The sequence below is a fragment of the Anas platyrhynchos genome, chromosome 5, assembly GCF_047663525.1.
Source record: "Anas platyrhynchos isolate ZD024472 breed Pekin duck chromosome 5, IASCAAS_PekinDuck_T2T, whole genome shotgun sequence".
Lineage (NCBI taxonomy): Eukaryota > Metazoa > Chordata > Aves > Anseriformes > Anatidae > Anas > Anas platyrhynchos.
This window is the reverse complement of record NC_092591.1, coordinates 46291981-46309172: the sequence shown is the minus strand read 5'-3', so window position 1 is coordinate 46309172 and position 17192 is coordinate 46291981. Positions and strand designations below refer to the sequence as shown.

Here is a 17192-nt window from a genome sequence, read left to right as displayed (position 1 = left end):
TTCATCTCAGAGAAATAACATAGCCCTTCCCAGCACTAAGAGAGGACATTAAGGCTTTATGTTTCTTTTTAGCTTGTGAAAGCACTGACACTCTCTGCCAGAGCATGTCACGCACTAGGGATCCACAGCAGAAGGCTGGACTCTCCTTTTTGCTGCTGCAAGGATTGCTATTTCTTTTCCCTCTGACAGCGGGACAGGCTGGACAGCAGATCTTCTGCAGGTGTGTGACGACAGCAGCGTCTCTGCAATCCCCTGGAGCCCTGTTTTGCTGCAGACTGAAATGAGAATGGCCAACGAGATGTCCTGGCTGACAAAGGAAAAAACCTCATTCCAGTACAGGCTTCATCTGCCAAGCATGACACAGCCATGCAAGATGAGCAAAGGTGGGAGCAGGAGTTCACCCTGCTGCTGCACCCCTAGTGCCAGCAGAGGAAGGAGAAGGTGGCTCCTCTACACCACGACTCTCTGCAAGGCCCTCTCTTGGGTCCACCTGCAGCTGTCGTGTTTCAGAGCAGCCCCAGGCGGGGCACAGCAGGAAAGCAGAAGGGAAGGAAGGGGAAGCAGACAAACTTGGCACACACAGGCACGTACCTGAACCGTAGTCTCCATGGGGCACCCACCCACCCACAGGAACCCAGCAGCTGCTGAAGCTTCCACATGGGAAGAGGAAGCCCTGGCACACACACACACATGCACTCACATACGCTTACTGAGCAGCTTTAAAATTTAAGAAAAAAATAAAAACATCTTCCGTCGGATTGCAGAAACACACACAGGCACACGCACGCACACCTCACCTCCATCCAGAACAGTTACTGGAGTTATTTTCTACAGGCGCTTTTCTACTTAGAGATGAACTCCAGCCTCTCCCCCAGCAGCTTCCCCTCCGCAGCGTCCTGTCTCCTATCCAGGCACTCTCCCTGTGCTTCCTGTCTCGTTCCCTCGCACACCAGCCAGAAAAGTCTCTCTCAGCCTGCTGCTGCCTCTCATCACTGCAAGCCAGCTACTTCCAGGTCTTCAAGTGCAGCGTGGTGGCACAGCCAGGAAAGGTGCACGGCAGCAGGGGTGGGTCCAAGATGGGCACAGAGCAGCCTCAGCAATGACATTTGTGAACAACAAGACTTTTTCATGAAAAACTAATAATTAAAAACAGAACTCGTATTTGTACTCGTCTTGGAGTCTAGGAAAGGCCAGAGATGGCACTGCCAGTCCCAGACGTTCCCCAAGGCTCAGAGGCCCCCTGCTTTCTCTTAGCCCTCTGATACAAGGCTCGTTGCTGCACCTCCACCACAGGAGCTGCCACAGGGGAACATCTGAACACACCTACTATGAACTCAAGGGGTCAGAGAAATTCTGAACCCCACTTTGCCCCTCCCCCCCAGGTCAGCAGGCAGCACACCTGGGAATCCATCTTCTTCCTCCCCACCACCCAGCTCCAGGAACGCATGCAGCTTCAATCCCCTCCTTGCACGTGCCCAAATCCTGCCCAGAAGCACAGGCGCAGCACGTGCAGCAGGCAGCACGCGTTCAGCCCTGCCCGCGGCTGCGTTACAGTCACGAGCTAACATGCCTTGGGTTACACCCGGGCAGCTGGAAAGAGCAGCCAGCAGAGCTTGTCTCCAGAGGTGCCACGAAGTCTGTATAAGCACCACAGCAAGACTCGTGAGGTCAGGTCATTGTCCCCCGTGGAAGGGATAGGCCCCCAGGTGGTGACAGCAACAGCAGCAGATGAAAGGAGGGTGGTTGGGAATTAGGATTTTCTTTCTGAGACTAACCGGCTTCTTGGCTTCGAAAGTGTCTCGCTCATCTCGAAGTTTCTTGTTCATCTCTCTGCTCCAAAGGAAGACACAGGAGAGAAACAATGAAGCACTCCCTGAAAACGCGGTAAAGGCTGACATCTGAAAGCTAAATGGGAAGGGAACTTGGGGCACAAATACAGGTGCTCTTTATTGCTGAGCATGTTGGGATTTCCAAGCATCCCAGCTCAGGTAACAGGCTCTGCATGCTACACTTTAGTCAGCAGGGAAAACTAAATTCCTCAGCTGGAGGGATTACTCAGTAAAATAACACAGCCTGTGCCCTGCTGGAGCTGAGCGGATTGCAACTGCTCTGTCAGGGCCTACAAAAACAAGCAGTGTGAGCACTTGTCGAGTACACTCCCATAGCTTTCTGTGGGAGAAACCAGACCTCAGCACTGCCAGCGAAGCAGGCAGCCAACATGACAAGGCCAGCCCCCCGCTCCTACCCCCAAAGTGGCCATCGGCCATGCCAGCCGTTTGGGCTCCCCCGAGGAAGGAAGCAGGGTCTGGTCTGCATCCCTGATGTGCATGAGAGCTCGAGATCTGCATGCAGCCCTGTTCTTACCTGAGGAGCTCCAGCTGCCGAAGGAGGCTTTGCTTCTCTTTCTGCATGTTCTTGGAGACTCTGAACACATCCCTGGGCGAAGGGGATTTAAAAGAGAGAAATCAATGGGAGAGGAGATGCAGAGATGCCTTTCTCAGGGACACAAGTGATGTTCACAAAGATGAGGGCCTGTCCCATGCCAGGAGAAGTCGGAGGAAGCAGCACTGCCATAGGAGCTGGGATCACAGCTCTCCCAGTGTCCTCCAGCATGAGGGCAGGGAACCCAGCTCCCCCTTCACACTCCGGTTTCCCCAGCTGTTAGGGATGGGAAGGATGCTCACTGCCAGCTGGGAGTGAAACATGCCAGTGTTGGAGCTGAGTATTAATAGATTAAGGCCAGAAACAGGAACACAATTGGTTAGCATAGGGTCTGTAGGAACTTCACAGAGGCAATGATGAACTGGAAACGACAAGGAGGAGAAGCCTCCTTAAGGCTGAGGAACATTTGCATTTTTACAGGGCTTTTAAAGCCAAATATCAATGAAAATACTCGTTTCCCACCAAAGGCAGTGGGAGACAGCAGTAACGTACCCTTGTTAGGCCCATAGCACCACTGCACATTCCCTCTCTCCCTCAAGAAGAAACAATCTCCTGGCAAGGCCAAGGCTTCTAATTAGAGATCCTTATTCTTTAACTACTTGCACACTTTCCTTCTCTGCCTGGGTTCCTGCTCAGACAGCCCACACAGCCCTTTCCCTGCCCACTCCTACCTGTCCTTCTGCTCTTGCTCAAGCTGGGCCTCTTTCTGGAGCTTCTGTAGCTGCCCCTTCACAGCCTCCAGCTCCCACTTGCTTTTCTCCAGCTCCTCCAGCAGGTTTTCGTTCAGGTGCCGGAGCCTTTCATTCTGCACACGGGTCTCCAGCTGCTCCGAGTTCAGAGACTGCAGCTGATGTTCCAGCTGTAACGGGAGAGGAGGAGGAAGAGGTGTCAGATACAGAGAGGAAGGGCTCTGTGCTGCAGTCATGACTGTAAAAATAACCTGAAAGAGCAGATGTAAACGAGGCAGAAGGGAGGAAAACACAACTCAGGTCTACAACACCACCAGGGGTATCAAGAAGGTGAACTGGAAGCAATTATGTCTCATCAGCGCCAGCACTGGGGAGCAAGCAGCACAATTAGTCAGGCACAGCTGAGGAAGTGCTTCAGGCAGTGCAAAGAACTTGCTGCTATCGGAGAAACCGCTGCAGAAATCAGAGTGCAAATGGGGCTCAAAGGAGGACTGGGAAAATCAGGGTGGAGGCAGGGGTTACTGAGGGAAGCATAGCTGTTGTAATGCATCATCTGGTTTAAGGACTTCTAAGCCAAAAGGGGATACCTCGAGGTGTTGGGGCATGTCACACTGCTGGCATAAGGGAAGGTAAGTGACTGGGTGCCTTCTTCTACTGTTGGAGACTGAACCTCGGGCCAGAGGTGCTGTTTAAGTGCCACTGGGGCACAGTGCCACTCCAGACAGCACAACAAGGCACCAGCACAAACAACAGGCCTGACTTGGGAAGTTCAAAGCCTGCTGCCACAAGTGATGTGATTCCTCACAAATGGCTGGCATAGTCTGGGAGAGAGCCCAGGATGGATGCAGCAGCCCAATTCTCTCGTCTCAGCTGAGTAGAGCGTCACTAGGAAGAACATACTGGCACGTCAGCATCCAGCCAGCCGTGCCAGCTAACCAGGGCCCTCTGCTGAAGCTGGTGCTACGCAGGAATTGTGGTCCCCACAACCTGAACCGAACGCTCCACTTCCATGCTCACAATTACCCAGGCAGCACAAGCTGCCTGTTACTAAATGTTTTGCCCACGCACACAGACAAGTTTAGCCCTTCGCACACCATCTGTGACAACTTCTTACCACACAGACAGAAAGTCAGGCACCGTGAGATGCGATCTCACCACAGAGCAGGTACCCTTGCGGAAATGGAAATCCATGAGTGCTTTAAGTCTGCTTTTTCCACACCTTCAGCTAGACTCTCTGAGGGAAAGGAAAGCAGCACGCTGTGGACAAGATAAAGTGCTTTTCTCCTTCCTACTGCTCTCTGCAAATGTATAGCTACAACAGCCATGATCAGAGCTCACCCTTCCTATGTTCCTTGAAACACAAGCCCCACATCTCTCCCCACTGAGGCTTCAAGCACAAGTCATGCCCAGCTTTGCCTGGAGAGCTCCAGTCCTTTGGACATCACGGAAAATTTGCATCCAGCCACACATGCTGAGCAGTCAAGTTCAGAGTAAGAAACAGCAACAGCAGCCCATGGCCTCTGGGTCTGTCAATAAGCCAGAGGACAGGCTTTAATTAAAACACCTGCCCCTCCCTAAGAACTCTCTGTCAGAAAGAGCTCTGGTTTTATGCTGTCTGTACTCAAACAGTACTGCAGAACAGCACGATCACAATACTGGCCTTACACCACAAGAGGGACCCGGCTATCCATGTAGCTTGGCATGAGCCTCGGAGTTAAAGGCATCAGAAATGCTCAGTTGAGTAAGAGTCTCCACATAGTCCCATATTCTGCCCTGAGCCATAACACACAAAGATACTATTTAGGAAGAACATGCCTAGAAAGCCACTACGATCTCCATCCTCAGCACCTACGGTACTTGGACTGGGGATAAGAATCTCCATCCCTGATTATTTCTCCTTTTCATGTTTACAGATTCCTGTCCATTAGTTTGTCCAATCCATTTTTGAACTGCTGATACTGCTTTCCTCTACAACCTCCTGTGGTAAAAAAATGCAGTTTTCTAGTCCCCTAGTAAAGAAGTATATTCTTCAAGACCAGTCTCCTACTAGTCTCACTGAGTGCCCTTCGCCTCTGCTGTTGTTGGGTTTAGGGAATAATAGTTCCACGTGGATTTTGTTTTATATATAATTATGTAATAATATGTAATTATATATAATAATACTGACATGTTTTATACACTACATTATACAATATAATATATAGTAATAATAATTATGTATAATAATATACAACACCATCCCGAGTCCGTAAAGCTGTTACACCTTCCCTCAGCCTCCTTCTCTCTAAAGTTAGGTTAAAGTTTTCCTAGTTTCTCCTCTTAAGGCAAACGCTCCATTTCCTTAATCCTACTAGCAATTGTACCTTTATGTCTCAAGAATAATTCTCAGGGGTCCATCTCGGGACTGGTGCTGTTTAGTGTCTTTACCAATGACATGGACAGTGGGACCAAGCGCACCCTCAGCAAGTTTGCAGGTGACACCAAGCTGAGCAGTGCATCCCTTCCAACAGAAGGAAGGGATGCCATCCAGAGGGACCTGGACAGGCTGGAGAAGTGGGCCCACATGAACCTAACGAGGTTCAGCAAGGCCAAGTGCAAGGGTTATGGTTAAGGTCAAGTCATTGAGAGCAGCCCTGCAGGGAAGGACTTGGGGGTTCCGGTGGACAAAAAGCTCAACACAAGCCAGCAGTGTGAGCTTGAAGCCCAGAAGGGCAACTGCATCCTGTGCTGCATCACCAGAGGAGTGGTCAGCAGGGGAGGGAGATGATTGTCCCGCTCTGCTCTGCCTTTGTGAGGTGCCACTTGGAGTGCTGCATCCAGGGCTGGGGCCCCCAGCACCAGGAGGATGTGGAGCTGTTAGAGCAGGTCCAGAGGAGGCCACGAGGATGCTCGGAGGCTGGAGCACCTCTCCTATGAAGAAAGGCTGAGAGAGCTGGGGATTTTCAGCCTACAGAAGAGAAGGCTCCAGGGGGATCTTACTGCAGCTTTTCTATACTTAAAGGGGGCATATTGAAAAGATCGGAGGGTGACATTTTGCTCGGGCAGGGAGTGACAGGACAAGGGGGATGGTTTTAAACTACAAGAGGGGAGAGTTAGTTTAGAGGTTAGGAGCAAATTCTTCACTCAGAGGGTGGTGAGGCCATGGATCTCGGTTTTTCAAAGAAAGGAAAGACACCCAGAACAGACCATCACATACAAATGCACATAGCAGGGACAGAAAGCCAATGGAAAGTTTCTGCTTTGATCTTTTCATTGACTGATTAATCAGTACGTCATCAGATGCTGAAATGCAGGTATGCAGCACAAACAACTCAAAGCATCACAGAACTGTTCCCTCTGGGTTATTCTGGGGCAAAAGAAAAACTATAGAAATTTGGCTCTTGCATGTGCATACACAGCTTTCTTACGCACCACAAAAGGCCCCAAACCCACAATTTCCAAATCTCTACCCCATTTTCCTTGCCAAATAAAGGCAAGGCAAAGTACCAGAGAAACCCAACCAGATAAGAAGATGAGCAGCCAGGATGTGACAGGATGACACTTCAGCTGAGGACAAACCAATCCACTTCAGCACTTTCAGGGACAGGCGACAACTAGACTAGCCAACACTAAGTGTCAGCTGATGAAAACCACCCTCAGACAGAAGCGGTCTTAATAGAAAGACAGTAGAAGTGGATATGCTTTAGAAAGGCTTTGGGTCCTGTTACCTTCTTCTGTCGGTAGAGAATTTTCTCCAGCTCCTGCTCTTTGCTGCGCAGCTCCTTTTGGAGCAGGTTACTCCTGTCATGTCTCAGTGCTTCCTGCAGAGGTAAAGACACACAGCTGCTGATGTAACACCCAGCACAGCTAAGAGCTGTTCCTTGGCCAGATGAGCCACCACCCCTGCTTCAGACCAGAGAAAGTTTGCCTTCAGCCAAGAAAGACGAGGTACCTGGCAGATTATCCTCTCCCTTTCTGCTTTGATCTGTTGCTCCATTTCTTCATAAAGGCACCTGACTTCTCGGTCATGGTCTGTCTCCTTCCTACAAAAGGAAAGGTGCATTGTCAAGAGAGAGAAAGAGAATGCAGAAAGAAAACAGGAGATGTGGTGGAAAGAGTTCTACTAACAGCTGTGCAGCATTGCCAAAAAGTTATTTGAGTGGGATTTTAACCAGACCAAACATTATGGGTGTGCACCGATGCAAAACAAACCTGTGGCAATTAAGTCAAGATAAGGAGTCATTTTATCATAGCAAGAAAAGAGCCCATGTCCTGTAACCCAGTCTCCCCTTGTCCTTGAAGAAGAACGTAACACAGGAAATTGCATCCAAGTACCAGCTGGTTCCTGGCAGCAGCTGGCCATGATGTTCTCCTTACCGCTTCAATGCCTGCTCCATGGACTCCTTCTCATGATTCACCTCCTTGATGTACGATGAAACACGCAACAGAAACTCCTCAAAGCTGGATAAGAGCTCCGGGCGCTCCTTTCGTAGCCGAGCCCAAAGCTCCCGAACCTCACTTGGACTGGAGCAAGCACACAAGAGAGAAGGAAAGCAAATGAATTTTTGTCATCTTCTGGGTTGTTACTCCAACTCCAATATGCATTCAGGGACTGACACCCTGCCTGTGACCCCCTGCATTACACCACACAGCAAAGAGGAAGGGAAAGCAGTTTCTGAGTGTGCACGGGGACTGAGAGCTACTGCAAAGTTAACAGGAAGGAGGTCAGCTGGAAGAGCAAAGGAGTTACCTAGAAAGCAGTTCTGGAATGATTGTTTTCCAAGCACTCAGTCATAACACATTTGGTGTTTAAACGAAGATAGAAAGAGATAAACATTCAGCAAGTTTGCTGTCAGCTGTGATCAAGCAGCAAACTCTCAGAGCCAGCACACATCACATTGGTTTTATCACACCATGACTGTACTGGTGGGTGCTGCTGCCCTTGTTTGTTTGCTTATTCAGCAATTTTGGAACTGAGGCACAAACAAAAGAAGCAAGTTTTCCAAGGTGTTGCATTAAGATTATGCAGGAAGCCCCAGAAATCCAAAGTCTTGTTTTTATGAACCTGCAATAACAATTGTATTATTTGGCATTTAGCTCATCACAACTGGTACACAGCACTTAGAAACTCAATCTTTCTCAAAGAGTCTCATAAGTCTCATGTTTTTTTTTTTAAATCCATGGATTACTTTGGAGAAGCTACCTTGAAATGTACAAAACAATTATATTCATAGCCATTATCCAAATAGAAAGTTTTCTTTGCCTATGTATTTGTCTCCCTCAGTATTCTCCATGAAAAAAAAAAGATTACCAAAAAGCCCTTGATTCCCTCTGCCACCATCACAAGATAGCCTCCCACTTTTGTCTCAAGTTGAAAAAAATTACTGACAGTTCTTCAAAACTTCAGATTTTAGATAACAGAAAATATTCAGCTCCATTAACACTCAAAGCTATTTATCTGTAGCAAAACCAGTGAAGACAGCTCAGATTCCTAATCTATCCCCAGTTAAGTTCTGGTTTTCATTAATTCCTTACAACTGGCTCGGCACAGAAGTATGATATGAAGTAGCTGTTGGACTCATTGCATAAACCTACAAGTAAGTGGTCGAAACAAAACACAGGGTAAGTCCTAACACACTTTAAGACCAGATGCTTCACAAACAGCTGTAGACAGCAGAAGCTACTCATCCAAAACAATAATACATAAAGCCTTTCACAGTGTCATCCCATTCTTTGAGGCATAAAAGCTTCCCAGAAGTTTTCTTGAGAAGCTGTTTAGCATTAAAAAAGACAGGTAGGTGTTCTGTATCACAATGAAAATGAAACAAAACAATCTGTTTCATGACAGACGATGCTCTACAAGCAGCAGAATCCTTTGCTCTCAGCTTCTGTCTCCAATCCTGTCTATCTCCTGTCCCTGTTGGGAGCAGGGCTGCTCCCAGCAAGCTGCTGACAACTGTTGTACTACGACACCTGAAAAAATCAAAGCCTGCCATGGATGCTGTCGGGCCACCCCAGCTCCAGCAGGTGTGCATCAGTAAGAAGCAATTATGGAGAATGTTTCACTCGGGAAGGCCCTAAAAAAATCTCTTGTGGTGTAGCAGCTGCATGACACTGGGGTCAGCAGACTCTGCCACTGCATGAGCATTGATATCAATTTTTAAGGCACGGGTTTTTATCCCTTGCCCATTTTAGCCTCTCACCGTTCTCAAGATTAGCCCAGCCCCAAGCGGCCCCTTGAGCACAGATCCTTCAGGCACGCTCTCAGAGCTAAGATTCTCTGGCCATGTGTGAACAATCACACCCCCTTTTGGGAGAGACAGCACACACATCCTCCTTACCTTGTCTAACCCTCACAGGCTTTTCATTTGCTGTGTGCCAATGAGTTTCCACATCAATTGCTACATGTTACAGCTGTGGAATTGAACTTGCAGTTTGGGAAACAGAGAAGCACTGCACTGAAAGTAATTTATAACCAATGAAAAAACCCAGACTTCACGGCATTTGTTACCAAGCATATGAAAACACGAGAGAGCAAGACAGAAAACGCACGCAGTAGTTCAGGGAGCAAGCAGCTCACTTCACCTCCTTGGTGTTCCGCTGGTACTTTCAAGTGTTGGCACTGCAAGTTCAAAACAGGGCAGAAGTAGGGCCATGAGATTCTCCTACTTACTCTTCAAATACTTGGGCTGCTCCGAGCTGCTCCATCATGGAGCAGAAGCGTTTCTCTTCATCATCTGCCGGGTCCATATCATCTGACCAGCCTGACTCAAAGGTCTCCTCGTGACTGGAGCGATCCGTCCTTCCGGCCCCCTGACACAGGTCAATCCCTATCAGCTTTCCTGATGGAAGGAGAAGGGAAGAAGGAGAAAAAAGGAAGTCAAATTACATGTAGATGTCACTTAATGAGTTGTTGTTCAAATGGCAGCCCGACACAGCTCCACCAGAAGCTGCGTGCATGCTGCTCTTGTAGAAGACAGCTCCTGGTCAGCAAAGAGCCTTCGCTCTGCCATCCTGAACGATGTGTCCAGCGTCCAGTCTTCGATGCTGGCACTGAGGCTGGCTTCCAGCCTGACAAAGGGCTGCTATGGCTCTGCTCACGTCTGTGCTAGGATGATCTACCACCTGCAGCCTTGGATCCTCCGCACATGGAAGATGGCATTTGGTCATTTCACTGCTGCGGAGCGGTGCTGTGGGTGCGTTTGTCAGTGGTGCCACAAACTCCCTCTGGGACTGCAAGCCAGGCACCGAATAGCTCCGTGCCTCGGTTTCTCAGCTTATAAACAGTGGTGGTGGGAGAGCATCACCCTTCCCTCCTCATGTGCTACCTCTGCTCTGATTCAAGCGCTACAGGACGAGGACTGCCTCCTGCTAGGACTGCGTGGCGTCTGAGCAAAATGACCTTATCCTCTCGGCACCCCCTCCGGCCCCATCCCACGTATGTTCAGCTTCCAGCCTTCCAGATCCTGTTTCACGCTGAGACACTAATGCCATGAGAATTTCATGCTATGCAAGGCATGTGACAGGAACTGGTGCTGGGAACGAATTCTTAAAGAAACAAATTGAGTGAGCCTGTCCAGAACTCAGGCCCTCGTCCTGCACACCGAGGTCAGGCCTCTGTTAGCAGCCACCCTTCCATCCCAGGACGCATCTGCTTGGATCCGAAACTGACATCCCAGCCACAGGGCCAGGAGCCAAGGATGTTCAGAGCATGGCTAAGAACATGAAGCTACTCTACAGGGAAAATATCCCAAATTTGTGCACCTCCCATCATTTAACTCTACCACGGCTTGGCTCCAAACGTCTTCACCACATCCTCTCCGCTAACTACGTATAATACTGTGAGAAGTCACCTGTAAAAAAGAGTGCTGAGGTCCTGATGCAAGCTTCTTTTCCCTTTCTGTTGTCTCTCTGTGCTTAGATGCCAGGGATTGCATCCAACACATGGCAGGTTGCCCCACTGCACTTCCTCCTCCTCTTCCCAGGTGGTCACAGCTCCACTGCACCCTGGGCATCTGCTGGAGACCTGCCAGGCTGGGGGCCGCTCCAGCCCAGCATAAGACACACATTGCTGGGGTCTGCAACATGTTTTCCTTCACGCTGGGAGTAATGCAGAGGGATGCAGAACCTAGCAGCCTCTCTCCCACTCTTAAAATGTGTAAAAAATCTAAAGCACAGGCAGGCAGGCCCCACTCCAGCTTAAAGCCTTGGACAGTTATTAAGGGGGTGGACTTAGATTAGGCACTTTGGATGTCTACTTAAGAAAAGAATCATTATCTCTCATTAACTGTCTCTTAGAGCTGGGAAAATTGAGGTAGGGAATGGTTGGAAGATTGTTTTGACACCCCAGAAGGATCTCCCATCACATTGCTTTACATTGAACATTGTAAACTGATGTCAGCTGTGCAGAAACACCCCGTAAGCTCTCAGAGGCCATGCAAGGAGCCCTCTGAAGAAGCAGAGCTGATGGCTGCTCAGTTCCCAGCTGGAGCTCTCTCCCTTGATCTCCCCCCTGTACGCTCTGGAAGGACGACAGCAGGATGCCAGGCCAAATTCCTGAGCTAGAGGTCAGCCTGAAAAGGATCTCAGTGAGGCCAGCCCAAGGAATGACCATAAGGAGAAGAAATGGAGAAATGAAGTGTTTTGCAATAAAGTGTTTTGCCCGGACTGGAGCAAATGTCAGGGAGCCAGGCTGCCAAGACAGGGTGGTACCTGACGAGTGGCTCTGTTCCTGGCTGAGACACAGCAACCAGCCAGGGTGGCCCAAAGGAAGATCTGGCCTGCTCTACCCGCACTGAGGCAGGTACCCTCATGATGTCTGCCTATGGCTAGCTGCCCAAACCCAAAAAAAGCCCTGCTCAATCAGGATACAGCTACTCCTCCAACAGCCCTGTACACACACTTGCTCCAGTGATATTCAGGTAACCATGGGGCACTGCCATGCATAACTGGTACAGCTTCAGCAGAAGCACTGCACTTGCAGCTTTCTTGCCAGCATAAAGAAATCTGCAACAGATTTTTCCTTCCTCTTTCTCCGTGCAGTCCTTACCCAGCCCCATGCTGAACTCCACAGGCGTCAGATATCCATTATTGTTCTGCTCCAAGCTGTCAAAAACAGTCTCCAGCTGCTCAAGCGTTAGGGGGAGTTCACTCTGAAGCCGCTGCAGAGAGAAAAAGAGCGAACAAAATGAAGGCATGACTCAAGTCCTCCCTGTGACCTGCTCTGTCTCTGCTGGACCCAGCTTTCTGTGCCCTGGCTGGGATGAGACAGTTTGGGGCGTGCCTGAGTCACACCACAAGCGCCCGTTTGAGCCCACTGATAAAGCTCTCCATCACCTGGTGATCCAAGCAGGTCTGCAGAGAGAGAGCTCCGGGTTCTGTTGTTTGAAGGGAGCTCATCCCTCTTCCAGCCCCACTTCAGCCTCCAGCTCACCGCCTGCCCCCACCCAGCCCTGCCCAGGCTCTACCCAAGGGTGGCTGTGCTTCCTGTGGCCACTGCTGCTCCCAGGGAGCTCCGTGGGCACATCAGGTCCCAGCTCCACCTCTTCAGCCAGGAAGGGAGCACAGACTGGTGATCTAGGACTCAGGGTGTCTGCGTTCAGCTCCTAGCTCTTGCAGGAAACCTTGCAGATCACAAGCAAAATGTTCAGTCTGTAGCAGAGAGTTAGCTTCCTTCTGTCATCTGTCTGTTGGGATTGCATCATTATTCCCGCTACACAGACAAGGAACAGAGAGATTTCCCTTTGTAATACATGTGCAGAGTACACAGTGCCAAGGGGTTTCCAAAAAAGCTTCCAAATAACATGAGGTCTGGGCCAAAAACCCATCACCATCCATTAAAAACTCAGCTTTGGATAAAGCTTAAGAAATCTTTATTAATGTCAGTATACAAAATGAGGCATCGCGCAACCCATGAGTCAAAAGTCAAACCAGGATTTGTTTACTAAACTGGACTTGCCAAATGTTAATCAGAGACTGAGAAGGAGATGGGACAGGAGAAAAACAGCCCACATGTAACCTTCCTGATAAAACGTTAAAGCAAAAAGCACAAAGAAAGCGAGATTCTGTTAACACGGGCTGTTTTGAACAAAAAGCAGCAGAATGTATTATACCAGAAAAATATTCAGGCCTAAAGAGAATGTCTGAGATAAGGCTTCAGCTATGTTTGAGACAAAAACAAAAGTTAGAGGGTTTCTTTTTTGTTGTTGTTAAAAGACTGGTGGGCTTGTTGTTGTTTATAGTGGTGTTATTTTGTTTTTTAAATAAACCAAAGATTTTTTCCCCAGATTTCCCATCCATCGCATGCTTAACGTTTGTAGGATCTGTTGCAATTTTTTTAATTATATGCATTCCTTACAAATTTGGGATTGCAGTCCCAGGAATTCCCAAGGGGTACACGGCCTTCCCAGGAGTTTTGGCAGCCGGCTGTGGCAGAGCCTGGCTCGCAGGGAGGCAGACACATGCCCGCCCATGCCTGCCAAAGGATAAGATATGCCACGTTCTCCCCCCTTCTGGCCCCCCATACTTTTACAGCTCCTCCCAGGAAAGGGGATGGATTTTTTTCCCTCACCTGCATGTCCAGCTTGGTGATAAAGCCCTTCTCATCCTTGTCACACAGCTGGAAGAGCTCCCTTGCTTTTTTGAGCATCTCCACCTCCACCTCTTCCAACGCAGTCGTTCGGCTGGAAGGAGAAGCAGCAGGAGTCACCTCACCCTCCTCGGCCCCCTCCTCGTCTGCTTCCCAGTGGACGTATCTCAAGCACGAACCCCTCCGCTTCTCCATCTTGTCAGAGCTTTCTCCCCCAGGGCAGGGGCAAATGGGTGAGCTGTGGGGCAGGAAACAGAAAGCCCAGTCAAACGTCACCCTCTGCTTCTTACCACCGCATCACCTGGTTGCACGCCTTGTTGGTGGCTGATATTTAGCACCTGTGTCTGCTACCCAGCAGAAAGCTGGGGGTTTGGGACACAGAGAGGTGGCAGAGGTATGTGCTGGACACCACACGAGCACAACTGGGCTTGCCACACGGCTGTAACCCTCCGTGCTGTGCGCTGAGAGCAGGGCCAGCTCCCTGCACGCGATGCTTCCCTCTGCTCCGCGTTCCTCTGGCATCAGCACGAGCTCTGCCTCCTCCTGCTGCTTTTTTGTGCAGACCTGCACCACAGCTGCACGAGCCCAGAGCAGGACAAAGGCAGCGAGGAGGAAGATCTGTGCAGGCGATGGAGGAAAGAGGAAAAGGATCGCCTCTCCCACCCAGACCCCACGTCCGACTTCCCAGCGCTGGCATTTTCTTGTTAACACTTCCCAACAGTAACTCCATCTTCTTCCGTGGTATCAGAGTGTAAAAAGAAAGGTCTGAACATTCCTATACTTGGACATAAGATGGGAAAAAATTAATAATCTGGGCACTCCTGCCCTTTTTGCCTCTGTTTTGAGAGCTCATAAACTGCCAAACAGAATTTTAATCTGAAATGTTCACCTTTGTAGGAAGGAAACCACACAATTATGGAGACATTTCGAATGCCAAAGAAAATAATTCCCATTATTTACACGCACATGAAACAGAACGGCTAAGAAAGAGAGCACCCCTGTAAGCACAGCAGGGGGACTGTAAAGATGCACACAACGCATCCCTACCCCAACCCACCTTCCGACCTGCTGAGCCCACCACATAACGCTCTCCAGGCAGCTTTTCTTCAGCACCACCACCGCATTTTTAAGCCCTGTTGCACCAGTTGATTTAGGCGTCTCCTGCAGCAGCTCTGTGCTCTGCCCTGCAGGGCAGAAGCGAGCTGTGCAAGCAGGCTGACAGCAGATTTAAACGGAGCTAGCCACGAGGGCTTGGATTTTTGTTTGTGAAACCTCCAAGGAATTAAAAGCCGTGTACAGATGCAACGATAACGAGCGACTCGACTCTGTTTGTACCCTCAGTACGTCGGGACGATAAAGAACTTGTTGGCCTGGAAGAATGTCACCACGCAAGAACTGTATGAAACTAATACAAAGGGAGAAGGCGATTATGCACCGTGCTATGTGACTCCATTCATTACTGCCGCTTCGTGAGCCAGAGGGTTGTTCTGCTTCAGAGAACGAGCAGAATGCTTTGCTCCCTCTCGCAAATCCGTATTTTTTTCCGGGCATCTCTGCTTAGTGTCACTTGAAACAATATTTACTTGAAACTCTGCAGAAGACTGCCTACAGACTGGGAGCGTTTTGTGTTTCTGGTCAAGCAGCCATCCCTGGCAAGCAGGGGACGCAGAGCTGGACTCAAGCTTTGGGGAGCAGCGTTGGGGAAAGAAAGCATGAGAAGTCAGACCTGTAAGAGGAAAAAATAGACCTAAGTATCTTTAGCTGCATGGATTTTACAGGTGTCTATGGTGAGAAGTCAGAGAGCCACACTGATGAATGGTAATTAGTGGCGGCCACGGGCCACCTTGCTAAAGCTTTCTGCCAGACCCATTTGTTCCACAAGGGAGTTCAAAGCAAGAGCCCTGACAGGACTGAGGGAAAGAAAAAAAAAAGGAACAATATGGAAAAGCACGAATAAGAAATAAGTCTTCTAAAACTTCCCACTAAGAGACACTGATGCCACCAGAAGATTTTACTTTTTTGCTAGCAGTGCCATAGTTTATGTTTCAACAGCCCAGGGCAACCCAAACAGAGGATGTCTCCCCAGCCCTGCTGCAGCCACCAAAAGGCTGCACAAGGAGGATTCTCTGCTCTCTCTCAGAGACTTGTTTGCAAGCTGAAATCAGAAGCGTTACATCCCCACCTCTAGCATCTCCCTGTTTTATCAAAAGCCCAGCTGCATTGTAACTCCCAAATCCTAGTGGAGCTAAAAGCCTCTTCATTAGAGGAGCAGGGGCAAAAGTCTGAAAGGATTTGACTCCTACATGTGAGAAACCAAGCCCGTTAAGAGTCTCTTGTTCAAGTCGTTTCAGGTGGCTTGAAGCCAGAGGTGGCTCTCCATGTTGAGATGGCACTACCATAAGATGTACAACCATAAGAACACCTGCAGTGGTTCGCAGCAGAGTTCATCCAGCCCAAACCACCACCAACGCCCCCAGAAGGTGGAAGGGTTGGGACCTGATGGCACCACCGAGCTCCAGCCGCTCCGGCCCGCTGGAAGCCACCTCTGCGTGTCACGTCCTGCTGCTCCCTCTTCCCTCACCCAAGGGGTCTGAGATGATCCTCAGGACCTGTGCGTTACACCTGGAAAGCAAACACGGATCAGCTCAGGGAAAGCACAGGAGAACCCCGATGGACAGTAAGGAAAACCAGCACTGGGTGCTCTTCCACGCACAGGCAACTCAGGCCAGTCTTACACATATTTTAACCACTCGAGGCATAAACTGCAGTTTGTCTCGTGCAAAGCTGGGTCAGAAAAACAGCTGGGTCTGCTGGGCAAGGCCTCCTCTGGGGAAATCACAAGACCTGAACCTCAGTCCTGACTCAGCCTGCCATATGGCCCGGGGTAAGTCACGTCACCTGCCCATGCCCGCAGCGCCGTCCTCCCCGCCGCTGCGAGGCCGGGGCTGGTGCTTCATTTTAAGGCTGTTCCTGGATCGATAATTACACATGAAACTCAAGCAGCAGAATAGTTCCAAAGCCTCGCAGATGAAGACAAAAAAAAAGAAATGAACATGAAACTTGGAAGGCCTGCAGATTTCAACAAAAAGAATGAACCCAAGGTGCTTTTCCTGCGGGGGGGGGATGCTCCTCTCAGGATACTTTTACAAGGTCCTGGTTTCCCATTTATTCTCTCAGAAAGTCTTCTTTTGTAGCAGTAAGCAGTGTTACAGAGGTAAAGAAAAGTCATTACTCGAACACAGTCGACAGCCAAGCCCTTATCTGTGTGACCATGAGGACTGCGCACACATGACAATTTTGTTCATTTTTCTCAGCCCGATGACAAGGAGGAAAGGAAAGGGGGGAGCCCAGCCAAATTCCCCACAGCTGGTCCTCGGCTGACCTCCATCACCGGCAGGGCATTGTGCAGGCACTGGACACGCAGCATTCCTAGCAGCCCTGCCAGAACAGGGGCAATGAATCAACAGTTAACAAAGGGAAAGCTAAGGACAACT

At 49.6% G+C, this 17192-nt stretch overlaps 1 protein-coding gene across 18 annotated transcripts in view; it reads right to left on the bottom strand.

Annotated features, from left to right (window-relative positions):
* Nucleotides 1-17192, bottom strand: part of CRACR2B (calcium release activated channel regulator 2B) — a 41048-nt gene that overhangs the window by 9625 nt on the left and 14231 nt on the right. For 10 of the 18 annotated variants that reach the window (XM_027459683.3, XM_072038946.1, XM_072038949.1 and 7 more), the window contains 9 exons: nt 13681-13936; nt 12160-12271; nt 9784-9952; nt 7488-7634; nt 7063-7153; nt 6839-6931; nt 3114-3301; nt 2365-2436; nt 1776-1830 (listed from right to left, as the gene is read on the bottom strand). In XM_027459683.3, the coding sequence (XP_027315484.2) occupies nt 1776-1830; nt 2365-2436; nt 3114-3301; nt 6839-6931; nt 7063-7153; nt 7488-7634; nt 9784-9952; nt 12160-12271; nt 13681-13893 (1140 nt within the window). In that variant the 5' untranslated portion in view covers nt 13894-13936. Of the gene's footprint in view, nt 1-1775; nt 1831-2364; nt 2437-3113; nt 3302-6838; nt 6932-7062; nt 7154-7487; nt 7635-9783; nt 9953-10438; nt 10545-12159; nt 12272-13680; nt 13937-14755; nt 16141-16194; nt 17177-17192 lie in introns of those variants that run through there. The other 8 variants (XM_072038951.1, XM_027459693.3, XM_072038950.1 and 5 more) reach the window with 7 other exon arrangements.